At 44.0% G+C, this 27535-nt stretch overlaps 2 protein-coding genes across 2 annotated transcripts in view; both read right to left on the reverse strand.

Annotated features, from left to right (window-relative positions):
- Positions 1-418: 418 nt before the first annotated feature.
- On the reverse strand, positions 419-13796 carry scaf1 (SR-related CTD-associated factor 1). Its single transcript, XM_028598935.1, is given in 7 exon segments — positions 419-1271; positions 1881-2009; positions 3398-3694; positions 4107-4189; positions 6095-6149; positions 6152-9642; positions 13593-13796. Coding segments are annotated over 6 exon segments (4113 nt in total). The 5' UTR covers positions 9542-9642; positions 13593-13796; the 3' UTR covers positions 419-1112.
- A 4414-nt stretch (positions 13797-18210) lies between these two features.
- abcc1 (ATP binding cassette subfamily C member 1 (ABCC1 blood group)) overlaps positions 18211-27535 on the reverse strand; it is a 35323-nt gene continuing 25998 nt past the window's right edge. The window contains exons 21-31 of the mRNA XM_028598933.1: positions 26998-27124; positions 26270-26477; positions 25028-25338; positions 24090-24289; positions 23802-23928; positions 22352-22453; positions 21360-21506; positions 20711-20869; positions 20295-20461; positions 19518-19712; positions 18211-19156 (exon numbers count right to left, since the gene is read on the reverse strand). Coding sequence (XP_028454734.1) covers positions 19048-19156; positions 19518-19712; positions 20295-20461; positions 20711-20869; positions 21360-21506; positions 22352-22453; positions 23802-23928; positions 24090-24289; positions 25028-25338; positions 26270-26477; positions 26998-27124 — 1852 coding nt within the window. The 3' untranslated portion in view covers positions 18211-19047. The remainder of the gene's footprint in view (positions 19157-19517; positions 19713-20294; positions 20462-20710; positions 20870-21359; positions 21507-22351; positions 22454-23801; positions 23929-24089; positions 24290-25027; positions 25339-26269; positions 26478-26997; positions 27125-27535) is intronic.

A 27535-nucleotide genomic window follows, 5' to 3' on the forward strand; every position in this document is an offset into this window, starting at 1 on the left:
GATTCACATGCAAATGCACACGGTTTACTGTTGTAGCTGAAATTAAGTTCATCAGGTTGGCAGGGCAGCAGACTCTGTAAGCTGGTAAGTAAGGCCAGCTCTGTGGTTGGGCTGACAGTCTGGAGCAGTCTTTCGGTCTGGAGCTTCTATGTTCTCCCCTTGTTTGCGTGGTTTCCTCCCACCATGAAGACATGCATGGTGGGTAACTCCTGCCATCGCCCTTAACTTAGGTACGGGCATTACAACTGGAGTCGGTCCCCGGGTGCCGGACTATGGCTGCTTATTGCTCCTAATTGGTTAGGATGGGTTAAATGCAGAGAAGAATTTTCACTGTACGTAGGATTGTATGTGTGACTAATAGATTTCTTTCTTATGCAAATACAGAAAACAGATTAAATAATGTCATTCTATTGCATACTGGTTTTCAAGCAACATTTATAGTTTGTTGGTCAAGTCATTTTATAAAGAGATTTAGCAACATTCTCCACCTCAGATACACATGCACACAAAACAGACAACAGAATCAAAGAAGTGAGATGTGTCAATGTATTTGAAACATCACTGTGTCTGCAAAGACGGAGGGACGGAGGGAGGGAGGGAGGGAGGGAGGGAGGGAAATGGCCTGTAGTGTCCTTATGCTATTGTTAGCGTACTTTGGTGTTTGTAACTGGGTCTTGCGTCTCCCCTCGGTTTGGGCTTTGATACACAGTGATGGGGGAGACAAAGTAGCGTGAACACCTAATCCAATGCTAGGGACACAATAAAACCCTGCAATTAGTGCCCCCCCCTCCATTGCGGAGCTTTGAATGGACAGTCAACAAAAATCTAAAAACTCTAAGCTTTCCAAAGGCAGTATTTATTGCAGGGTTGGTGTACTGGACTATATTAGATCACACAGGTGTGCATGATAGCATCCACTTCCTGCACATTGTATACATGATACATCTTCTATGTGAGACATATTTACAGTAAGACCAAAGAGATAAGGGGAGCGGGTTCCATAAGATCAAATAAAAGCATAGATAAGGCGGGCTATGAAAACAATAAAAAAAAAACAACAACAAAAAAAAATCAGTGGATGGCTCAGATGTTGAGCAGAAGGTGGTCTCCTCTCAGGCGGAGGAATGCAGCGCTTCTTGCTCCCTGTCATCCCTCTCTTCATCATCCATTTTGCGTCCGTGTTTCCGGAAGTATTTGTAGCGCTGGACGTACAACTTCACGAGGTTGCTGACTTTGACCGGGTTGATTTCCCCAGTGCGGCTATGGCAGATCTGAGACATGGACACAGTGGGATTAAATAGCCTTGTTTCAATCCAAAAGACATTAAGTATATATTGTTGATTTAGTTTCATTGGAGGAATAGATACCACTGCTGCTTTATCAGCCAGTTTGACTTGTTGTTTTTAAGCATTACTCCAAATCCAGTTTCTTTCCTCCATGTACTGTATATAGATTACAATACAATCGCTGATAAAATAGTTATATATTATAGCTTTGAATTAGCTTCAGCCTTTGGCTGTGCTAAATAGAAATTTCACCCAAGGAACAGGCACACGCTTCTGCATTCACTGAACAGCCAATAGGATCTCTCTCTCTCTCTCTCTCTCTCTCTCTCTCTGAAATGACCTGTGATTGGCCAAAGTCTCCTGTGACAGCTAGAGTTTCTAAAGCCTTAAAACAGAGCCAAGAGGAGGTGCACAAGTCTAGTTTTCTCTCAGAACACTGGAATTACAATATGCTGAAAAGGTTATTATGATGTTTATGTTTATGCACAATGACGCCAAAAATAAACTACCTACTGCGGCTTTAAGTAAGATGTGCATTGAGGTACACACACCGAGTTAACTTAGAAGTGTTTTGCTATGCTGCCCGAGGCTGACCTTATGCACTGCCTTCCTGAGGATGTCTTTGTAGTCGTCCTTGTTGATGTCTTTGCGTTGATAGTACGGTTTGATGGCGAGCTTCACCTCCTCCACCGCCCGCTCCTGGGTGTGCAGCTTCTTCAGGTACTGGGCAATTCAGGTGACAGACATATTAAAATTAATGACATGATGATAATAATAATAATAATAATAATAATAATAATAATAATACAACACTTTGTGTATAGTGCTTTTACAAACAGTTAAAGTGCTATACACGATTAAAACAAGATAATACAGTAAGCCTTAAACACATCAAAATAGTGTAAATTAATTTACCTGTATCAAAGAGACAACGAGGTCTTTATTTAAAAAAGTCCAATATGTACTATATTTACTGTAATAAATCCAATAATGACCCCAATGTGTCATCAAATATTAAGGAAACTTGTTGAAATACGATCTTTTCTGACAACAACACTAATGCCAGCATTTTCTCCTTTTGAAAGGTTCCGTTCTGTGACAGAATGTCTCTTTGTGTTTTGGCCTGTGTGTTTTTATCAACGGCCCAGTTTGACAGCCAGGCCGGGTTGCCAGATATACCTGGAAAATACGTAAACCCAGCGCGCTACAGCTGTAACGTTAGGATAGATTCTACCAGACCTAAAAAAAAAAAAAAAAAAAAACCCGCCATGTTTCTAACAGTTGTGTGACCAGAGACGTAACAAACCTGTCTGGGTAAATATTGTAGGTGTATTTGAAAGATGGAGACAGCTAATTTTCTCCCCAACAGGTAAGCATTAGCTTCAGGCTAATTTATCACGGCCACAAGGGACGGACACAGCCAGTAAAGTGATCCCGACTGGTCCTGGCTAACATCGCCATGCTAACCCTGCTAACGTTACCGGAGGACCAGGCTTGTTCAGCGGGCGTAGCCAATAATGGTGAGTTATTTGAAGCCACGAGAGGGGGGCTGTAAATCAGGAAGAGAGGACTGTAAGTTTGCAGTGTGTTTAGCGATTGTTGCCGTAATTCTAAGCCAATAAAGTGTGTTCAGTCGGCAAGGTAGTGTTCACCGTAATTCTAAGCCTAGGAAGTGTGTCTGTCCGTCAGGTGGAGAGGGCGGCGATGTTGTTGCGTTTTTAGCGGTTCCTACTGTAATTCTAAGCCTAGGAAGTGCGTTTGTCAGTCGGGTACAGAGTGTGAGCACGGGCTTCTATGACTGTCAACATAGCCAGCATCTAGCGTTAGCTACTCCGCTGTGCTGTGGAGTAATGTCTGGCTATGTGAGACAAGCGTCTAGCAACATTGTTGTTGGATGCTGCGGTCTCAACCTGGCAACCTCCGTAAACTTTGAGTCTGGGGAGGAGGGGGCGGGGGAGACGACTCTCTCCAGTATTTTGAATTTGTACTGCCGTAACGTTTTTAAACACTCGCTGTCAGTATTACATATTGCACCTTTAAAATATGAAATGAAATAAAAAGGACACATTTTAGACAAACAGTCCTGATCTGTGCATGAACCTCAACTTTACCTTGTCAGGGTCTTTGCTCTCGTTGTCCCATCCAGTGTCACCAGAGCTCCCAGTAACTCCTGAAAGCCCCGCAGGCATAATGGTGGGCGGGGTCTGTGCACATCCAACACCTTTAGAGGGATGCAGGAGAGAGGGGGGAGTTTTGGTGCAGCCAACTAATGGGAGGGAGCTGTGGAGGATGAACTGGGCCGGGCTCATACCAGGAGGCGGAGGCAGAGAGGGAGGGGGCGGGATCTGGGAGGATGAGGAAGGAGGAGCCAGCTGCTGGGACTGGCTCTGATTGGCCTGGGAGAGGATCTGCATGAGAGACATGAGACAAAGTGAGACACAGTCAGACAGGCACTTTGAGACAAAGGGGGGCGGCGCGCAGCACCCTTTGAGCTTACATACAAGAAATCTTTTTTCCTTAAATTCTTAAGGGATTTTGACAGAAAAACGCACAAATACAGGTTAATTTACAAACTGAAATACCACGTCCATGACCCCAACTAATCGATCACGACATTGGTTGATAACTATTTTTATAAATCCGTTTCAAAATCGACCAGTTGTTGCAGCCCTACAGACATCTCTAGGGCGGTTATCTCCAACACTGGGCAACTCACACCAAAACTATCCAGGCTGATAAACTGCACTACAGGTTAGAGGAAAAAAACACATTTTTGATTTGGGGTTGAACTGTCCCTTTAAGACAGCGTGGCGCTCTGACCTGGCTGGTTGCTTGGATGAACTCTTGTGCTTTGGCTCGGCTGGCGAGATTGGCCTCCTCCATTTTGAAGAGCAGAGCAGTCACTGAGAGGAAGAATGATAAACACCATTATTTCAGGAGAAGCACACGTATATCTAGAAAGTTATACATTTCATTGATCAACATAACATGAATGACAAGGCAACTAGAGATGGTCTGATAGCATTTTTTGCTTCCCGATACCGATTCTGATACCTGAACTTGCGTATCGGCCGATGCTGAGTACCGATCCGATACCAGTGTGTCATATACGTTATTATGTTTTAACAGCTGTTTACTACTATGCCTGTATGGATGCGATATGATTTATAGCATTATTTCAATCCTGTTTCATAGGGCAAATGTTACTACTGTATATCTTTTGTCTTGGAGCTGACTTAGAGCTAACCAAACGTACAACCACCTCTAACTGTATGCTGTACCGTATTAGCCCAAGTAGAGCATACTAATGAATTGTGTCTCGGTTTTAACACTTGAACGAATTGTCCCGTTTTTCTTTTTCTTTATTCCGGTTTCTCCCCGTTTTATATAGCAAATGTTACTACTGTTTATCTTTTGTCCTTTTTATTGTAACTTTAACCTGCCTAATGGACTACAGATGGAAATTAGCCCATGGGCTACAATCTGGCACTTTTTACGTGTACTGCTGTACATGTTCATTAAATGTGCATTGTCCCGAAATAATAAAATACATAAAATTGTGTCGGCCTGGCTCGGCTTAAACTTTTTGTGAAACATGAACAAACACAAACAATAAATGCCGCAGAACTTTCTTTTATTACCCAGTTTGACAGTAGTCGTAACGGAAAAAGAACACAAATAAACTACTTTAAAAGTAGATTTTCCTCTGGGCTAAATTACGTGGTATCAGATCGGTGCATAAACCGCAGTACTCACCCATACCAGGCAATATCGGATCAATTACTTTTCAAATTATTTCGGAATTCGTTCCAACAGCACTACTACGGACTGACAACAGGAATAAACTGACAGCATAATAAAAAGGAAAAAAGAAAAACTATGGATTTAATATTAAAATTACTTTTAAAAGAGTTACTGTCAAAACAACTAAGCCCTTTAGGTACCAACTAAATACCACCATAGGCAGGGTGTAAGGGACAAAGCACAGCCCGCAACAATTAATGTACAGATTCATATCTGTGTGCATGAAGGTCTATTATGCTTAGTTTCAGGGACTGGAACCTAAGTTATGTACATATCATGTACACATGCACATTTCATGTAACGGTGCAGTGGGAAACTGAATGACCAACTACAACAGATATTTTATCGAGCATGACTAAAGAACATGAACTAAAAAGTGCCATGCCAGTATCATTTTTTTCAAAGCATGCTGTAGTGTTCATTTTTTTGTTTCCGACTAGTCTGGATCAACGACGGCTCGGGTACGGGATAGTTCCGGCACCGCTGAAAAGTTCCGCCGGATATCCCTCGCTCCCCACTTTCTCTGCGTTTACTTTAAACTTCGGTCGGATCGAGCAGCATTAACCAGAACCTCTGAGCAACATTACACGCTGAAAATGTCTAGTTTATAAGAGAACGTGGATGGTGCAACAAGACAGGCCTGCTTGGTTCTTTCGGGGAATGACTGTAAAGATTTACAAAGAATATGTTTAGGGCATTTCCTCTCTAACTGGGACGTTTTGGGACCGATTGGTGGGATTGCTGTGGACAAAGTACACACGGAGATACACTGGTACGAGCCAATGAGGTTTAACCATGTATCAGCTAACTTAAATAGCTCACATTACTGTTTTGTGTCAACGGTTTACTTCATTTAATACTGTGCGTTAATGTGAGTCTATGAAATAGGGTGCATTTAACTTTAGTGTAGGCCTTTGTAAGCCCCTTTACGGTGTGTGTGTGTGTGTGTGAGAATGTTTCGTGATAACATGACAGACGTCTGTGCATCTATGCAGGGAACTCACACGCTAGGACTCCTCCAGTGGTGCAGTCCACTCCGGTCTGCAGACTCCAGGGGAGGGCGGGCGCTGCTGGGGGGGAGGTGGCGGCTTACTGGCAGACGAGGAGGACACGGAGGAGGAGGGGTCCGACGACGACAGAGGCAGAGAGAGGGAAGTGAGGCCGCAGCCTGCCGAAGACGACGAGCAAGGAGGCGAGGCCAGGGATTTGGGGGCATCATCTGGAGGAGGGAGCTTGGCAGTGGGGGTAGACAAGGCCATGCCCAGGCCGGCTCCGTGGGGGGTGGACCGACCGGACGGACTGGATGCTGGGAGCGCGGGGCTGGTGGGACAGTCCTCGGCTAGGAAAGAAGGGTCTGGAGTCTTACAGCTGCTGTCCACGGTCTGAGAGTCTGGCGAAGACTCCCTGGTGTCCCGCAAAGGAGCCATAGAGGGTGGGGGCGTGTGGGGTGGGGAGGAGGAGGGTGGAAGCACACTGGTGGAGGAGGAGGAGGAGGAAGAGGAGGAGGATGAACAGGGCGCAGGGCCAGCTTGGCTAGTGTGTGGACTGACCGACTTGCTCCCGTCTCCCATGGCTGACTGAGAATCCAAGGAGCCCGCCCCCCAGCCCTCAGATGGGGCTTTTGCTTGGCTGCCTTCTCCTGGCGCCAACCCTACAGCGCCGCCTTTTTCTCTGGTCTTCTTAGCCAGGCGGCGGCGGCGCTTGGTTGCCAGCGACGACGACGGCGAGGAGGCAGACGAGGAGGTGGACGTGATGGAGCTTGGTTTTGTTTTCTTGGATTTCAGTCCCGCGGGACGGGTTAGGGAGGACGGCGGCGCGGCCAGGCCGCTTCGCTTTCCCATGCCGCTCAGGTCCTTGCCGCGGTTGCCCAGCGACAGCGGCTCCGAGCAAGGTTTGAGGAACGGAGACCTGCTCTCGTTGTCCCTGCAGAAGACCACTGCGATCGAGCCACCGACCACGGAGCCCCCGGCGCCCCCGCCTGTACCTCCCGGCCCTAGGAGGTCCATGCCTAGCTTTCCGGAGCCAACCGAGGCCCCCGTGGTGCTGCTCACGCCCTCGCGCACCAGCACAGACACCTTCGACTGAAGCTTGCCTTTCCGACTGCCGCCGCTCTCTTTCTTGGATTTGCTGGAGTGACCCAAATCCTTCCTGCCGCCTTTGTCCCGGTCCTTGTCCTTTCCAGTTTTCCGGGCTCGCTTTGCCGAGGGGAGGCCAGACGAGGCGGAGCCAGACGTTACCGTCAGCGAGGAGAGGCATTTGCTTTTGGTTCTATTGGAGGAGGAGGACGACGAGGACTCCGACTGGCCAATCTTCTTCAACGGGTCCGATTTCTTTTTCGGGTGATGTCGTGCAGTCTTGGGGGTGGCTTTCGTTTTGGGGCTGGGCGCAGGCGGTTCCGGCGGCAGGGCGGCAGGGGGTGTGTCCTCCAAAGAGGGGTAGTCCGAGTCCAAAGCCTCCCCGTCCAAAGACAACACGTCAATCTCCAACTTGTCGGAATAGCGGTCCGATTCGTAGCCGTGGTACCTGGGCGGCGAGAGCGACGGCGATCGGCTGCGACAGCTTCCCTGGTCCTCCATCTCTCCGGCCGAGTGCCATTTCCTCTTCTTCTTCCTCTTGTGGGGCTTGTCCGAGTCCTGGGCGGGCCGACAGGGAGAGGTCGGGGTGAGTCGCGGGGAGCCGGGGACGGTGGTGGTGGTTGTGGTGGTGGTGACCGTGATGGTTCTCTTGATGGCGAAGAGGTCAGACCCGTTGAGGTCTTGGATGGACGGCGGGACAACGGGGCGGCCGTCCCAACGCAGTTCCCTCCCGCGCTGCCTGTCCCTGTCTCGGTCCCCGTCCCGCTTCTCCCGGCTTCTTTTGGACCTCTTTGAAATGCCCCGCTCTCTGCTGCTCGAATGTTGGCTTCCCTTTCTTTCCCTCTCCTCCTTTTTGGAGCTAGGATCTCGATCTCTTTCTTCTCTTCTACGGCTACTGGTCCGATTCTGCTCTCGGTCTCTGTCCCGGTCTCTCTCTCTCTCTCTCCCTCTGTCCCTATCCCTCTCTCTGTCTTTATCCCTCTCTTTCTCTCGGTGCCTTTCTTCAGACGGGCTTGAAAAGGAGTGTCTAGTGTGGCCCCCTCTTCCTGAAGAGTTGCAGGACCTTGAAGCCTCGGGGCTGCTGTGCTGTCTTTTCTTCCTCTTCCGGCTACTGCTCCTGCTCCTGCTGCTCCTCCTCCTTCCCTTGACCTCCTTCCCAGCCTTGTGCCCTCGCTCCTTTTCTTTGCTCCTCTCCTGACCTCCCTCTTTGTCCTTATTGCCCTTTTTTCTTCTCTCCTCCTTCTCTCCATTCTTATCCTTGCCTTTCGGTCGGTTGCAGTCCTTGGAACTCTTGGAGGACTTGCTGCGGCTCTTGCTGCCTTGCTCCACCGGAGGCGTGGGAGGGGAGGAGGGGGCCGAAGCTGGAGGATGGGATGGGGGAGGCGCTGGCTGAGGAGAGAGGGGGGAAGAAGCGGGAAAGGAGAGATATCTTTCCTTTCGTCTGCTGACCAGCTTCCTCCTCAGATCCTCCACTCCCACCACAGGCTCGTCCTCCGGCTCCCGGTCCGCCTCCCAGGTGCTCTCGGCGCGCACCGACACAAAGCCGTCGCCGTCCAGCACCCGCAGGATGCGCTCCGGCTTGGAACCGAAGAAGGAGACGCTTGGGGAATTCAGGGAGAGGATTTCCCCAGCAGGTCTCTTATTGCCGCCATCTCTTTCGGCAGCCCCAACTATCTCCCCCTCCTCTATCTCGGAGTGATCGGAGTCGTCCCGGTCCCTCTGCCCCCCAGCTTTGGTGCTGCTACAGTCCACCGTCCTCCTGAGAGAGAGCTGGGTGGCCCGACAGGGGCTTGGCAAGTCGGTCAAGGCGTCAGTGGAGTCTGGAGGTTCCTCCTCCTTCTCCTCATCGTTTCCCCTCTCAGCATTTCTCTTCGCCCCCCTCCCTCTGCCACTACCATCATCAGGGTCTGATGCTGGGGAACCAGTGGGGTCAAAGGGGTCGTATTTCTCCCCTTCCCCCTCCTCCCCCTTCATTCCCTCAGTTGGATGGAAAGGGTCATACATCTCCCTCTTCCCGCCCTCTTCTTCACAATCGACACGTGGCTGCGCTGAGGCGTGAGGAAAGGATTTGGAGGAGGTGGCATTGGACGTAGGTGCGGAGAGAGACTGTGTTGCTGGAGAGGCAGAAGTGGTGGACAGCCTGGTCACCTCTGTCCCCCGGGTCAGACCTTTTACATGGTTCGGAGCGACGGACAGGTTGCCGCAGACGGAGGAGGACGTGGACAGGGGTGAAGACGGAGCAGACGAAGGAGAGGACAGGGACAAGGAGGGCGAGCAGGGAGGAGGGCTCCTGGCAATCTCTCTAACTCCACTCGGGGAGGAGGAGGAGGAGGCAGCAGGCCTCCTTCTGAAGCCTGATGCCGGAGTCAAGTCCATGGGCCAGGAACGCTCGGGGTGCAGAAGTCAGACAGCGGGTCCCGGAGGTTGGTCGCGACGGTCGCAAGGCGGTGCCTGGAAAATGGAACCCAGGATTACGCCTAGTAGAAAAGACAGGACATATGCAGTCTTCATCATACAATGAAAATCTACCGGGAAATGTTGAGACCACGGAGTAGTAGTAGCCCATTTGTGAACACTTTAAAAGTGGGAGAATGATTTTGCAAGGATATAAGCTGGTTAATTTGATGAATTACAATGTATTTGCAAGACTAAAGTAACATTTAACATAGTAATTCTGTCAAATAACAGCGAACTACCTATGAAATAGGTTGCCCACGTTCAACACAGCAGTCCATGCCAGGAACCTGTAGTAATTCCACTTCTGCATAATTCCATTTTACTCACTATGGATTACTATTAGTCTATAAGGGGACAATAATGGGCAGAATAGGGCCTGACTGAGGATATTTGATGACGGACATCTCATTTGTCAACATCAACATGACCAATGTAGCGTTATCGATATACAGTGGCTTGCATAAGTTTACACACCCATGCTAAAGTTGACTAAAAAGAGTAATAAAAAAAATAAATAAAAATAAAAATCTTTTGGAAATTGATCTTAATGCCTTAATTAAAAAAAATTCGGAAAAATTCAATCTTTAAAGACACCAATTTTCTTTGTGAATGAATAATGTATCGCAAATAAATACATGTTCTTCCTTAAAATACAGGGGGCACAAGTATACACAGCCCTATGTTAAATTCCCATAGAAGCAGGCAGATTTTTATTTTTAAAGGCCAGTTATTTCATGGATCCAGGATACTATGCATCCTGATAAAGTTCCCTTGGCCTTTGGAATTAACTCCCCGGCTATTTTAATTCCAAAGGCCAAGGGAACTTTATCAGGATGGTGTCCTTAAAGGTTGGATTTTTCCTCATTTTTTTAATTAAGTCATTAAGATCAATTTCCAAAAGAGGTTTTTTTTATTCCTATTTTTAGCCAACTTTAGCATTGGTGTGTAATCTTATGCAAGCCACTGTATGTCATTAGCTATTATGACAATAAATAATAAGAAATGTCAGTAGAGAAATGCAAGAGGTACATTTTCCACCAGATAGCGCTAACTAGTTTATTTTTGACCAATAACATACCCTGCTCAGAACATATGTTGCTCACAAGTCTTAAGTGAAACTAATATAAGGGCTTCTATAAAAAAAAAGGGTTTGTTTTTGTTACATTATGAAAGTTTTAAAACTTAATTATGAATGACAAATCCAGTATTAGTTTATATTAGCTTTACCATATGGAGGTGTCCATTACAGGAAAGGAGACTACAAAAATACAAAATCAATGGCCAAAAGCAGAGAATGTGTGAGTCAATCAGTGTCTGGATGAAGAGAAGAAGAGGGGATTGTGTAAGTACATTTAGTAACTCATGAACAAATGATTCATGGCGAGTCACGGTGCTGCATATCAAGTACAATTTATGGTAATCATTATGCATGGGCAGATATGAGGTTCCGACGGTATGATAACCATCAGCAAAAAAAATAAATAAATCACGGTTTCTCGGTATTACAATTACAGCTATAAAATGTATTATTTTTTAAATGCCTGGGTAAAAAAAGAAATGTATTTGATTTTAAACGCACTGCACACTGGCAGGGAGAGTGATTTCTAAACTGCACTTTCTGTCCTTGTAGACTCATAAAAAAAAAATAAATAAAAAAAATAAAAACAGCTCACACCTTATGAACGGTAGCACAGAAACGTTTAGTGGTTTTGAAACTGGGACTTTTTCAGACCACGGTATACCTTGAAACCGGTTACCGGCCCACGCCGATTATGCATACAGCCAGAGTGTACATCTACAGCAACTGTAAGATAGTTTGTCACAACATGCACGTGGGATACCTCCTACAGAGTAAAAGTTTTTTTTTTTTTTTTTCAAAAATGTGAATTGCGCACAACTAGGGTCACCATGTCAAATAATGTCATTGGTTGGAAATTGGGGGGGGAGGGCAAAGTTGGTGTGCGGTTGGCTGGGTTTTCACATTCAGCTGTAATAAATCACAGCAGAGCAGTTCAATTCATTCCCTATGAGAACAGCGGTATGCCCGCTGAAAGCAGAGTTGTAGTTCCAAAAAAAAGCTGCCTGTAAAAAAAAAAAAAAAAAAAAAAAAAAAAAAACAGCATTGGAACATAAGCGTATGACACTAAGTTTTATTTAATTATCTCACTGCCTCTCTCTCGACACACACGTTTTTTGCCCTAGTGCGATCAAATCCGGCTTGACGTGTTCTTGCAATTATATTTTCTTAATTGTATTTTTTCTTAAGTGGTGGAGTCTGGAAGGCGAGAGCAAGAGATTATATATTTATCTGATATATACTTTACAGACAGCGAAGGTCTAGACCACCCTCTATAATTTCCTTGTTTACTGCTGCACCTGCAATTAATGAAAAGCAGGAGGAGGGGAATAAAACTATAAGCTTGCCCTGGCTAGCAGCACACGTTTCTGCAGACTGCAGAAAGCATACTGTACAATGAGGATATACAAGTACAAAACATTAGTTCTGGTGGTCTACAGCTGGACTGGAGAATGTCATGTTAGCTGTTCATTGAATATAACGTGTAAAGTAATTGGTATGCATCACTCCCGGGTTGCGACCAAAGGCCACATCTGAATGTTCATGACCAGGGATCAACCTGCGTTGACTGGCTGGTGCCTCTTTCACACCGATGACCAGGGTTACCTCACCCGGGTTCAGCCTCTCTTCTGTCACTTCAAACCAAGCCAGTCGGCACAGGTCGATCCCGGTTTGTTTTATACATTGCAGGGGCAGCAGTAAACAATGATGTAGGCTACTCCAGTATCAATTAAGGACAATTTCAGGACTAGGGGAGAACACTTCTCTGTGTTTGATAACATCAAACTAAAGTTAGGCTTTACGGTTGACTTATTTATAAAAAAAAAAAAAAAAAAAAGGAGAAAGAGAGAGAAGGATTCACGGCAGCCACACTGAAGTGAAGGCTGCAGACTGTCTCGGGCAAGAGAGAGCAATGGTGCTGTGAATGAGAGAATGCAATAAAAAAAAATAAAAAAACGTATACATTTACATTCTAATGCTGGGTTTTCACAGGCAGCTTTCCCTCCCCCCCAACTGCAACTCTGCTACCATTCTCCAAAAGTTGACTAGGGCAGAGCGGTGGTCATCTGTCAACAGTCTTCACTCTTACTGCTGTTGTCAAAAGGGAATGGATGTAACTCTGCAGTTATTGAAGCTGCCTTTGAAGAAAAAAAAAAAAAAAAAAAAAAACAGCATAAAGCACATTGTTGTTGTTGTGTTTTTAATAGTGTGCAGCAATCTGTGACCACTGTCAACAAAGCTAACAAAGATCCATCCCAAAGTAGGGGATAGAGATAAAAGATAAAGGCAGCAGCAGGCCAGCCATGATTTCATCACTTATAACAAGTGACATTAGCAGGGATGGCTTCGTTTTGCAGTTCATGATTGGTTGAAGAGTCAGTCCATTAATGCAAAACTGCTTGTATTAACACATGTAGCCAAGTATCTCACGTAGAGCCCATTTCTCTATGCTGTTGTTTATCCAATGAAAGGAATGCACGGTTTTATGCTTAGCTTAAACGATTTCTCTTTTTACTGACCACCGTTTACCGAATACGTGTATAGGTGTTGTATTTTCTAACTCTTGTTGATGGGAAAGAGATGAGTACAGTACAGTTTTCGCGTTAAGAGACTTTGCTGTAACGTTATATCTGTGCTCACTCTTAGCCAATGTTAGCTTTATTTTTTTGTTGACGCTAGTTACGCTAACGTTGCTGGCTGTCAAATTGGACATCTTTGTCGCTAACGCTATGTTCGTTATGTTCTAATATTTCTAATCTGGTTTTGTCGCTGTTCACACGTACATTGGATTTATTAAAAAGGACGTAGCTAACGTTACAACTGTTGTTGGCAGCAGGTACTCAGTTAGCTAGCTAGCTAGCTTAACCGTGGGACCGTGTGCTAATGATTTACCTGTAGTCCGATAATCTGCAGTCTCAGATCAAAGCCACCGTCTCGCATTACATTTAATCAACCGTTAAAACAAATCATCAACTGTTGTTGTTGTTTTTTTCGTTTTAAAAGCTTAACAGTAGCCCCGGTCCATCAATCGCCGCCATCTTCCTTCCCCCACTTGCCGGACGCAATTTTGCGTTTCCTAGGATGGCGAAACCATGACCCGCCCTTCTCCGCCTATGATTGGCTAGTAGGCGTACTTATTGCCTTCGTTTCTTGAATTGGTTAGGTATGAAGCGTGAGATTGGTTAACCGTTAAGGTAAAGAGTACAAGGAAAAGCCAATTAGGAGCAGAGTAGGGTGGAACCGGGTTCTGGGCGGAACCACATGCCATTTCATCTTTTTTTTTTTTTTCTAAGTCTTTATTGAAAAAGAAGTGCAATGACAACGATATAACTAGGCATATATACCAGGGGGTAAGTGGTAAATGTGGTAAAAATTACATCAGGAAAAACAAAATTTGTTGCATTTCATACAAAAAAACTTTAAAATACAGCTTTTTTGTTAATTTACTTTTGTGAATTTGAAAACATCCTAAGATAATAAAATGATATAGGATATAATACTGTTTTTCTATTCTAAAATGCAGCTATCATAAAAAAAGAAAAGAAAACAGCACATATTTGTACAGCAATGACAAAATGGACAAAAAAAACTTCTACTTCTTAGACTCCTGTCATAAAAAAAAAGATAAAGATATTATTGTCAGAATGACAAAACAGTTATGGAACTTCATCCACGGCTGAACTCTAGGATAGGAGTGGACACAGAGGCAGAAAGTAGTTGTCAACTTTATCCAGCAATAAGAAAGGATACAAATATGTCTGCAGTTTGGTAGTGTGTGGTATCTGGAACAATATAAACCACAGTAGGAAATAGTAACATTAACTTAAACACCTTATCCATAATACATATTCATATACATATATATATATACATATATATATGTATATATATACATATATATATATATATATATATATATATATATATATATATATATATATACACATATATATATATATACATATATATATATATATATAAATAAATTGCACATTCTGTACTCAATCCATTCAGATTCAGCCTCCTTTTTCTTATGTTATGCAGCTATTTCTATATACTTGTTTCTGTGTTTGTTTATGTCATATTAATGTTGTCATAATGTCATCTTGTTACTGTGGCAATAAACCTTTTTTCTGATTCTGATTAATTACCATGTGTAATTACACTTACAGACATCCAGCGGATTTTCCAGCAGCATCGGAGCAATCCCAGAAGTGGAGCATTGTCAGGGATAAATGGCTTCTCGAGATAATGTTGTGATGACAGCAATGCAAAGCAATAATGCGTTTATACTGAGGTCCATGATGACAGTGGCCCCCACACGCACGCCAAGGTTGGTTGGGATAAAGTTCACCATCAGTTCATTAGCTCCACTCAACCAGAAGTCGGACATCTTTAACGTATGCTTTTTTTCCCACGTATTTTATGCAAATATTTCCTATCTCCCCTTAGAGAGTTTATTAGCCACTAGTATCTATTTTAATAACCAAGTTATAGCTGGTATTCTTCAAAACACACACACATTTCATTTCTGCCATTTGTCAAGGTAACCTGAAGGTTCTAAGGGCTCTAAGCAGAGTTTTCTAATGTGCAGCTCTGTATATTAAGAACCTTATTCTTATTTAAGTGAACATATTCACTAAAAATAACACCATAACTTACTAACCCACAAATACAGCAATGCAAAGAACTGTATCACAGACACAATTGGAAAACTGAAGGGAGACTTTGAACACATATGATTTTATTTTTTAAGTGTTGGTATTCATCCATTTGTCGGACGCACATAATAATAATAATAATAATAATAATAATAATAATAATGAAAATGCTAAGAAGAATGAGTTTATTTAATATAGCACCTTTAACAAAACAAAGTGCTTCTCAACGTCACATGTCAGGTCATGTCAGCTGTAAACAATTAAAAAGCAATGTGTACATATAGACAAAATGAACCTAAAAAGATTATAATGTCCATTTTGTGTACATTCAGTACATTGTGACCTCATTAGAGTTCACCTGAAAAAGAAAAAGAAAAAAAAAACTCAACAAAAGTGGTTTTAGCTCTAACCTTACCAGCAGCTTGCAGCAACACATCCATTTAAAGCTGTTGCTCAAAGAACACAAAGACACAATAAATAAACAGCCAGTCAGTGCTGCATGTAAAGTAACAGTCAAGTGGAATCTATCCAACAGATTCCCAGAGTTTGTGCGTTTGCAGTTTTGTACTGGGTTGATGTTCAATGTTAGAGACCATCACTGCCTGGGCCTGTGACATCATCAGCCTGACTGATGTTTCTGACCAACCAGCTGCTGTTGCTCCCAACACATCCACGTCCTGCTGATGACCCCCCCCTCAGAAGAATCACTTATAACAACCTTATATTAAACTGAATGCGGACGCCCAGATAGCTCAGTTGGCAGCGGGCCCGGGTTCGACTCTGACCTGTGGCCATTTGCTGCATGTCATTCCCCCCTCTGAACACACCGAGTGCAGTGCCTTATATAGAATCAGCTAGCTTTGCTAGCTAAAAAAGGTGAAAACATTAGCTGTGTCCCAGTTCCATACTGCCTACTAATTCAAATGGATTGGAGTCCACTTCGCTGTGCTCTAGGACACCTGCTTTACAGATAGGCCTGGGGATATTTGGGGCCCCGAGCATGAACGTGTGAGGAACCTAATGTTTTTGTATAGAGTATCATTTTCTGCTCCGCAATCGCTTCTTTGAGGGGCTTGTGATGCTCAAAAATTCACGAAAAAATTGGCACACTTGTCAGACCTCCACGGCACCCCCCCCAAACACGTCGAGGTCGGGATAAAATTCCTTTGATGTTCAGAAAAATTAGGTGGGAGCATTGCTTTCATCTTAAAGAGCCCCTATTATGCTCCTTTTCAGCATCATATTTGTACTCCTGGGGTCTGCTAGAATAGGTTTACATGTTTTGATGTCCGAAAAACATATTATGTTTCTCATACTGCCCTTTGCTACAGCTCCTGTGCCTGAAAGACTGAGGGCCCTAGCTTGCACCTGACGGCAGTTGAGAAAAAGAGCTGTCTGTGGAAGAGAAAGCTCAGTTTGGAGTGAAATCTGTTTTTTGTACGTTATACATCTATTACTTACACAACAAAACTATATAACAAACTAAAAGATGAAAAAAAAAAAATACATAATAGGGGCTCTTTAAGGCTCTCTGACTTTTTTTCTTCTTTTGCCTGACAGGAAGTCAGCCATCTTGGATTTTGTGCGTTCATTTTTAGTTTTACGAACGACTTTAGAATGCACAAAACTCTGAATTTGCAGCCATGTTTAAACTAGTAATTATTTTGATTGATGGCTTCAGCGTGGCATTGTGGCTCTGTAGCGCCCCCTTATTAGTTTTAGCCTTTGGCTACATTTTTGATGATTTAATATCCTCGAAAACTCAAGGAAGTTGGCGCACACAACCAACCCTGAGACTATATTTGCGTTTTGGTCCACGCGTGTTTAGCGCGCTCCATAGCACACCTTAATGCAGGAAGGCCTTCATTTGGACATAGTTCCTCCCATATTCACAACATTTGTTACACATATTGCCCTTAGTTTAATTTTTTGGTTGGTATAATCCTCCGACTGATGTGACCTTTAATTGCAAAGGAATTTTAGGCCCTTTACAGGTATAAAACTCCTCCTCCACAGATCTTTCTTAAATTGGATCAGCATGTCAAGACATTCGTGATGCCAAATTGCAGAGCTTTTGGATTTTCATGGAACGATGTTGCCGTGGCGAGGCGGGCAATTTGCATGTTTCACCATAACACAGGAAGCTGTTGTATCTTGATTTGACACAGTAGTCATCTTGATTGTCCAATCTTCCCCAAATCTCACAGGATGGATAAGTGTCCAGGCCTGGAGACACCTACATGCCCATAATGCCACACGCTAGACACAGGAAGTCAGCCTTGTGTGACAAAGATCATCTGATTGACCTGAAATGTACATGGGTGTGCTCTACTCCTGATAAACCTGATGACATGACGTATAGTGTGTGTTCTCTAGTGCCACATAGTGGACAGAGAAGTGGTAAACATTAGCAATAAGTCATTTCCAGTGCCACACACTCCACCCAAAAATAATGTCTAAGGGCTCCTGCACACTGGCTGCGTGGCGTGAGCGTGGCGTTTCTGTTGCGTGGAGGCTGCGTTGCGTTTTCTATGTCTTTACACACCAGAGACGTGTCTGACGCGGCGCTGCTGCTAGCCTTGCCATGTATGTTTCCCATAAACATAAATATAAATATATACGGATCTGATTACAGCAAAGACAACGTCTTATTGACGGCAAAACAGGCTACAGAATATTTCCTTCTGTATTGACAGGTGCAATATTTGAAAATCGATAATTATTTTTTGAATTACATTTGTAGCTGCATGTATGTCAAAACCTAGAGACTTTCAAACATCATAATGTCATTTATTAAATGTATTTGTGTCAAAATGACATAGAAACATCTTTTCCTATTCTATTTTGCCTGGAAACGCTTCCAACACGCTTGCGGTCCTATTTCTAGCAGGCACGCGTTTTCGGCCAGTGTGCAGGAGCCCCAACTCGTGCGCGCGGTGTCAGATGGTTAGGAAATCCACGACTGCATCAACCAGTGTCCCGCCAGTCCCCGCGACTCGCCGGGAGGGGCGAGGGCCGTTCATCGCTGCTTGCTATTTTAACTGAATTTTTCATTTGCCAGCCTTATCCATTCAATTGAGTGCAGACCACAGATTGGATATTTTTCCTGTTAAGTATGTTGATTTCTTGAATACGCACTGTATACAACTAATATGTAGTATGGAATTGGGACAAAGCAATTATTGAGCTTACTAGTCTGTTTGGACGATAACAACACCCATACGTCCATTTGAATGCGCATAAGCAGCATCCCAAATCGAGTTTAGGGCAGTCTTTGGCACAATATGATTTGTATATACAGGAACACAGCCTTTCTGTCCTCTCCTGACCTCAGCACTGGTTACCACAACCAGAAGTGAACTGTGTATGAGACAGACTGCACAGACTTCCATCTGTGGAGCAGTAAAACTCCCTTGCCTCGATCGAGCACAGGTACAGATCCGTGTCAAAATAAATCTGTATGCAATATGTCTTTTGTTAGAACCCGTCACCCCCTGGTCCATGGCAGAAATGGCAGTAAAATAAGGTGAAAGGAGTGGGAAGAATCGGGGGGGAGGGGGGAGGTATATAGACCTGATCTGGTCTAACAGGAAGAAACAGGCACCATCCAACTGGGGGGAGTTAAATGAGGACTGTGGATGGTGGAGCGGGTCAAATCAAACCCGTTCTTCATCAACAAACTTGCTTCACACCAGCCCAGCGTCCTTGGCCATCTTGTAAAAGGCTCCTCTCTGAGCGATGAGGTTGGAGGGAGAGTCAAACTCGGCCATCTCTCCCTTGTCCAACACCAGGACCCTAGAGGGGCCAGAATAATGATGAAATTCTCTCTGTACGAGGAGCCCCTGTGATGTCCATCTAATGTTTGCCATCTCCAGATGACATTTGAATCACTTTCATTATCTTTACATGAGAAAACGAAGTACATTTGATATCATAAAAATTACTTTTGATACTTAAGAACAGTAAAAAGCAGATACTTTAAGACTAATATTCTAAAAAGGTGACTTTAACTTCTACCAAAGTCATTTACTGGTAAGATACTTGAAAGCAATACTTGAGTAAAAAGCACAAGTACTATATACAAGACTGAATACATAGGCATTCCCATAGTAAAGCATTCTGTAATTGGCATGTGTTTATGTGTAGCATACGGTACCTGGTGTAGTCCATGATGGTGTTGAGGCGGTGAGCTATTGTTAGGACGGTGCAGTCCTCAAACTGAGAGCGGATGGTGGACTGGATCAGGTTGTCTGTCTCCATGTCCACGGCGGCTGTGGCCTCGTCTAGAACCAGGATCTTGGTCTTCCTCAGCAGAGCTCTGGCCAGGCACAGCAGCTGGCGCTGACCCACACTGGCGAGAAAACACACAAGACGTCAGCACACAGAGCCACGCTCTGGGCTCAGGTCCAAGTCCTCGCTGGTCACGTTTTCAAACATAAGCATTACTCAGCTTGTCTGATGGGAGACATTACCTCTGTAGTTGTATACTGGCTTCATTTTTACACTATGGAAGATTCATTCTAGGGTATGTGAGGCTTTCTGGAAGGCTTTATTGATGGTTTGTGAAGTCATGTTTTCAGTAATGGCTATGTTCAGCATTACACATGAAAAGCTGGTTCCTCTTATAAAAGGCCAGGCAAACAAATTCAATTTGCTTCTCCTCCTACTGCTTCCTCAATGAAACTCATTATCTTCTGCATATGTTTCACATTACTAATGTCCCAGGAAAGGTAATAAGGCTTTGACTTTGAAATATCTGTGTAGCAAGTGTTGACTGTCACCGATAGAGGCTTAAGGGCAGTGTTTTCTTTCTGTTTAACAGTAAACATTCTTAATCAAACAGAGAAGGACTGTCTGGATAACTGTTGGATGTAATTCATAATCCATCAATCGCATTTTGTAGTTTGCACGCCTGTATGTAAAGCGGTTATACCTGAGGTTCTCTCCTCCCTCACTACACTCGTGGTTGAGTTTGTTTGGCAGGCCGGACACAAAGCTCTTGAGATGGGAATACTCCAGAGCCCTCCATACTCCCTCGTCAGAGTAGCTGTCAAAAGGATCCAGGTTCATCCTCAGAGAGCCGGAAAACAGCACTGGGTCCTGAGGAGAGGGGACAGGGGAGCGTATGTCTGTGCATCACATCATGGGACCAACTGTTACGAGAAGTTAACTGTGCCCCATTGTCAGTCTGAGAATACAAAAAGCTAGGCCATACGTTACGTGTGTAGTGTCTAGTAGCATTAACAACATTTCTCAAGTTTACCGGGGGGCTAGTATTAATGTCCAACCCTGGCAGAACATTCAGATGCCATTCTACACCACGTCCCTGTGCGGCCTCCGTGCACTGACCTGTGGTATGATGGTGATTCTGGAACGCAGTTCATGGAGGCCCAGCTGAGCAATGTCCACCCCATCAATGAAGATGTGGCCCTCCGCTGCCTCGATGATCCGGAACAGTCCCAGCATCAGGGAGGATTTCCCCGCTCCAGTGCGCCCCACAATCCCCACCTGATGGGAAGATGGAGCAGCCAATGTTACTGTACACACACATATATACTGTACTTTACACACACATATACTGTACTTTACACACACACATATACTGTACACACATATATTGTACACACATACTGTACACACACATACTGTACTTTACACACACACATACTGTACACACACACACTGTACTTTACACACAGTCATATTCACACATACTGTACACATACTGAACTGTACACACACACACACACACACATACTGTGTATACACATACTGTACACACACATACTGTACACAGACACACACTGTACACACATAAACTGTACTGTACACACATATATTGTACTCTACACACATTTACTGTCTGTATACACACACATACTGTACGCAGACACACAGCAACACAGATGGAAGGCACATACACTGTCACACCCACTCCCTCATCAGTTCACCCCCCAAACACAGAGACTGGCTTCAGCGCAGTGATGTGAAGGCTGACCTTCTCTCCTTTGTTTATGTTGATGGTGATGTTGTGGATGGCGAGATCCAGATCGGGGCGGTAGCGCAGGCCCAAGCCTCTGATGTCGATGCAGCCGTCCGTGGGCCATCCCGGGGGGAGGCTGGAGGGCTCGTGCTTCCACTCCGCCTGGAGGACAGAGGATACATTTAAACAAGTCCACTACCCCCACTCCTGCACTCTCCACGCCTTTATTTTGTATCAGATACAGAACTGGAAAGAGTGGACAAACAGTGGTATCCACAGCTTCCACTTCAGTAAAAGTATTACTACAACATGGAAAACTATTTCCAAGTAAAACTTGTGTATTTAAAATCTCCCTTAAATAAAAGACAAATTAGCTAAGTGTGTTCAGTTATTATATATGCTGAGGTGACCATGCAGAAACTCATAGTGCACCTTTAATTACCTTTACACTATGTGCAATGTTTGTGTGTTGCCATAGAAATCTACAACACAAGGCTTTGTTGTTTCCATGGTTGTCACTGATTTTTGTGTGCATCCAACTGAAACGCCCAAACTGTCCCGGGTCTGGACTTCCGTGACAAAACAGTTTTTTTTATTATTATTTAATGATTTCTGTAACCTTAAAGTCTTTACACAGAACGTCAGATGTATTCCTACGTATACATATGGAAGAAAACACGATTCTACATTCAGTTTCTAGTAACTTTACACTGTGTGCCACGTTGTGAGATTCCATAGCAACGTACATGTGAACGTGTTGTTGTGTTGTGCTCTGAGGTCATCATCGCGATCACGTGATCATCCTGGAGTGAAGCGTGTCACTTTGCACAGTAAATCCTGCATATATCCTATTTATACTATATATACACTAAAAAACAGGAATGTAAATACAGTTTCCTGTAGCTTGATTTATAAATGTCCCATTCCAGCACCATGAAGACATTTGGTCCTCCCTCCAAAACCACAACAATGTAATATAGCTGGGATTGTTCTGGTTTATTGCGTACCTCTTTCTCCGTGTCACTGTACTCCTTGACTCTCTCCACAGCCACTATGTTGGTCTCCACATCAGAGGACATCCTCACCAGCCAGGTCAGAGACGCAGTCAGCTGCACAGGGGACACAGGGAAGCCAAGGAGAGAGTGTAAACAAACACTAATATATGCACAGCATCGCAGTTGTAAAGACACATATCACCTACCACTAGTCACATCTATCCGTGCACATAGTTTGATTTCATTTGTCCAGGTTTGAGATGTCTCGCTCAGATCTCTGCCTCTACCCCAATACAATGGAGGTGAATAGAATTCAGATTGCAGATAGATCGCATCCTTAAAAGACGTATATTTTATTAAAAGTAAAATTACTAGTAACTAAAGCTGTCAGATTAATGTAGTGGAGTAAAAAGCACAATATTTACCTCTGAAATGTAGTGGAGTAGAAGTAGAAAGTGGCATTAAAAAAATAAAAAAGTACCTCAACATTTGTACTTAAGTACAGCATTGGAGTAAAAGTACCTAGTTACTTTCCAAAACTGGTGTTAAGTTTGTAAAAATGTAATTAATTCTTTGTGTGAATGTACAGCCAAAATTTCTTACATGTGTTCCCTTAGGTAAATGTTGTATAATCTGATTCAACTGTTTTTCTATTAAAAATAAATAAATTTAACTTACAGTTCTCCTTTTTTTTTTTTTTTTTTTTTTTTTTACGTTTTATGCCATTATAACTTTGTTATACAGCTCAAAAGACATTTAGGAGCTGTTCCTACTTCTGGCCATGGTTGTGCTAGTTAATCTCAGATGAAGACTTGCAGATAGAGTGAAAAAAAGATTACATAGATTTTTCATAACTGAAATCATACAGGCTTTTTCAACATATGTCACTTAAAGGTGCCATAGGTAGGATTGCAAAGATCAAGGACTTGAACCAAATAATTTGAACATCAACAACTTCTCAGCCCCGCCCCCCTTCTGCTAAAGCCCACAACGGCGAATGAATGCGTGTGCATGAGCAGTGATTGACACGCAGTTAGACACCCCTCCCCCTGGCCCTGATTGGTGCATTTGAACAGGGAGCGGTGGATTTTTGCAAATCGCACTACAGACTGTAGGTGGTGCCAGAGGAGCTGGATTCTTTTTGAAATTGACCTGCTTCATGTAGTTCTACTGGAACATAGGGTAAGTTAGTTAGTTTTATAAGTCTTACCTACTGCACCTTTAAATAATATAAAGGAATGTTTTTAACAGATGAACTTTGTTGATGGGGCAGTCCAAGTGAGTGCTGATCTGGTAAAAGGTCAAGAAAGGCACTGATACAAAAAGGAGATACAAAGTAATTTATATACTTAATGATGTAATTACATAAAAAAAAAAAAACATGTCAAAGCATCCTATAGAACAGGTTTCTAACCTTGTGTGTGGCCCTGAAGAAGATGTGAGCTGGAGTATGAGTGTTTACCTGAAGGGCGTAGGAGATAGACAGCCCCATGATGCCTGGACTCAGGCTCTCTCTGGCTATGACGGCAAACAAAGCAGCGAATGACACAATGCAGTTTCCTACGAACTCCAGGCGGACAGCCAGCCACCTACACAGACACACATCCAGTGACAAACCAAGAAAAGAAGACCATTGCAACTAAGGAACTGAGTGGCACATGCAACACAATCAGAGGGTTTTCTGAAGTGATCAAAAGAACTCTTAAAAATCTGCTAAAATCCAAGAGTGAGTAGTGAAAGTGTCCCTAACCTGTTTGCTACTATGCTGGGGTAGTAGGCCTTCTGGTTGTGGTCCACCCGCTGGTCACTCTCTCGGATGAAGCGCTGCTGTTCACCGAAGGCTCGAATGACGGAGGTGCCCAGCAGGGTTTCATTGAAGTGGGTGTAGATGGGCGAACGGCTGACTGACTCCAGGCGCTTCAGCTGGCGAGATGACGCCACATAAAACCTCTGGACAGAAGAAGGACAGAGACGTCTGACTACTTCATTCACATCAGTTAAAGAACCCCTATTAGGCTTTTTTTTCCCCCTTTTTTTAGTGTGTTATATAGTTTTGTGTGTGTGTGTTATAGATGTATAAAGTATAAAAAAAAAAAAACTAATTTCACTCCAAACTGAGCTTTCTCTCCCACAGACAGCCCTTTTTCCTCAACTGCTTGAAACGACTCGCCCACATTCCGCCACGTTTGAAATTCTTCCATTAGTGATGTCACTAAGTGAGAAAGCCAGCCCAGTTTTTCATATGCGCTGCCCATTGGTGCTGGCTGAACAAGCGCAGCCTGCCCAGTGGCTTGTTTGAATTTGGTTGACCAATCACAAAGATTTGAGTGGGCCAGCTGACCAATCGGAGCAGGCTGGGCTTTTCAGAAAGGCGGGGCCAAGAGCTCAGAGGAGCTGCAGCGAAGGGCAGCATGAGAAACAATCTGTTTTTTGAACATCAAAGCATGAAAACCTATTCTAGGAGACCCCAAGAGGACAAATATGATGCTGAAAATGAGTATAATAGGGGCTCTTTAAATATAGTGCAGCCAGAAGTGGTAGTACAGTGACACTTTTTAAAGGGATGTTTACATCCTTATCAGATGAACACTGTAGGACGAAGACCTTTTTACACATAGCAGCCCCCCATGTTTATGGGACCAACATGTATGAAAGGAAGGTTTTACCATCCAAACATTTCCAACTAACCTGCACAAAAAAGTAAAGCAGGCCGAGAACAGGAATGATGATAGCTAACAGCGGCGTGGCCATCAGGATGATAACACAAGCACCCATCACGTTAAACATCGAGCCCATGAACATCTTAATAATGCTGGGGATCACAGAGTCAATGGTATCCATCTCCTTGGCGAAGCGGTTGACCAGGTTGCCGCTGGGGGTTCGCTCGAAAAAGGACATGGGTGAGCGCAGGACGTCGTACAGCATGGACTGGTGGAGGAAGCGGGACGCCAGGATGCCACCGATGGACGTGGACAGGGAGTAGCCAAAGACTGCCACACCTACAAAGCACAGCAGAGACCTGGGTAAGATCATTTGGACATGCTGCAGTGGTGAGACCGTGGTGGGTGGACCTCGGGACCCTGGAAGAACACTTTTCTACATTACAACCTTATATAAGGGTTGATACTGCATATGCAAAACTTTGTGCTCTTGGAAGCAATGTTGTGCTCTATGAACAATTTATTCTAACACATTTACAGATATGAATTGGGGATTGGGGATGACGCGGCAAAAAGTTACACCCACAAAGCATGGTAAACAAGCCCAAATGTTCAAAACCACAAAAATCGAGAAGCATAGCTACTTAGCTTGAAAGAAAACCGGTTGCCTGAAGTGTGCTGGTGTTAGCTGGGAACATAGCTGAACGCACCAATGTTTACAGAACCTCATATTTTTATAAATGTACTGTAACTCTTCCAAGATACAAATGTGGGACTTTATTATGTGGGGCCTCAATTTGGCAAGTCTCCAAATTGATCCAGTGGAAATGCTCGACTTTAAGTCTGCATGTAATCAGAGACTTCATTCACTGTCTGAACTTTTAGAGGAATATGATTAACAGCACCTCAAGTAGCGGCAGCCCACCAAGAGCCTTCCTGAAGTTACTGCTTGTCTAGACCTAGTCTCTCTCTAAAGTGTCCTGAGATAACTTCTATTATGATTTGACACTAAAAATGAAAAGTATATTACATTATATGTCATTTAGCTGACGCTTTTATCCAAAGCGACATACAGTTTGCTATATACTGTATGTCAGAAGTCGCACGCCTCTGGAGCAACTAAGGGTTATGGGTCTTGCTCAGGGACACATCGGCTGATGTATTTCAGTGGGAATCGAAACCCTAGGCATGTGTCATATCCACTGCGCCATCCCCATACAATTAAATTGTAGTATTTAGAAATGTAGCTATTTCAAGATGCACAAATTACCCTGGGACAGGCCGAGAGCCCCGTACACCCCGAGTCTCATCTGTCTGTTCGGCTGAGTGCCGTTGATCACGGGGTCGTCGGTCCACAGGCTCAGCCAGTAGTTGGAGAACAGCGAGGCCAGGTGATGGGCGAGGAACAGCAGCAGACTGATGCAGGACAGAAGCACTCCAATGGCTTTCAGATACGCCCAGAACACAGACAGCTTGACCTGGGGAAAACAGCGGGGATTAGGGCTGGGTAGCATTTAAAAATGTTCCATACCATACCAATACCTTGCCTTTTATACCTGTTCCTAAACAATATTTTTTTTTCGATAAAAAATTCATAAAAGAAATGTAAACATTATGGCAAATATTTTTGTAATTTATGTTCCAGCTCTGACTACGTGAGCCCCGTCTCTGTGTAACGTTGAGTTTATCCGCGTGTCTCTACGACGTGTAACGTTATACAGCCAATCACAGACATTATTAGATATTGGTAGAAGCATAATGCGTGATGATTGGCTCACTGACGCTGATGAGATTTACTCCTTAGGTATTGAAACTGGGGATTGAATGACGAGGCATTTTTCGATACTCGACACTAAAGAGGCAATTGGTCTGTGCCAAAAAAAGGATTGAATTGGGTACCCAGCCGTAGCTGGATGTGGCTGGGGTTGGGACCATCACAGAGAGATGAGGATCATTTGGCTGTTGGGATGTGGCTGAGCATGTCAAGCCTCTGCCTACCTGTCCAGTGCCGGCCTTATCAGCTTCCATCAGCTTGCCCACCTCGGGGTCCTTGGCTTTTTTGATCAGCACCTTATTCTCCTCAGCCGTCGGGGACAGTTTGGACACGCTGCTGACACCCGGACTGCTGCTTACACATGGACCAAAGAAACACACAAACAGCTAGTATATATATATATATATATATATATATATATATATATATATATATATATATATATATATATATATATATATATATCTCATGATGAAATAGATATTTAGGTAAACTCATACCAAAAACCTTGGAGATGCGGTCGCCCCCACCACTAACAGGTATTGTGTGAGTATCCAAAGCCTGATCTCGATATATACAGTGAGGAAAATAAGTATTTGAACACCCTGCTATTTTGCAAGTTCTCCCACTTGGAAATCATGGAGGGGTCTGAAATTGTCATCGTAGGTGCATGTCCACTGTGAGAGACATAATCAAAAAAAAAAAAAATCCAGAAATCACAATATATGATTTTTTAACTATTTATTTGTAGGATACTGATGC

Source organism: Perca flavescens, chromosome 15 (assembly GCF_004354835.1).
Source record: "Perca flavescens isolate YP-PL-M2 chromosome 15, PFLA_1.0, whole genome shotgun sequence".
NCBI lineage: Eukaryota > Metazoa > Chordata > Actinopteri > Perciformes > Percidae > Perca > Perca flavescens.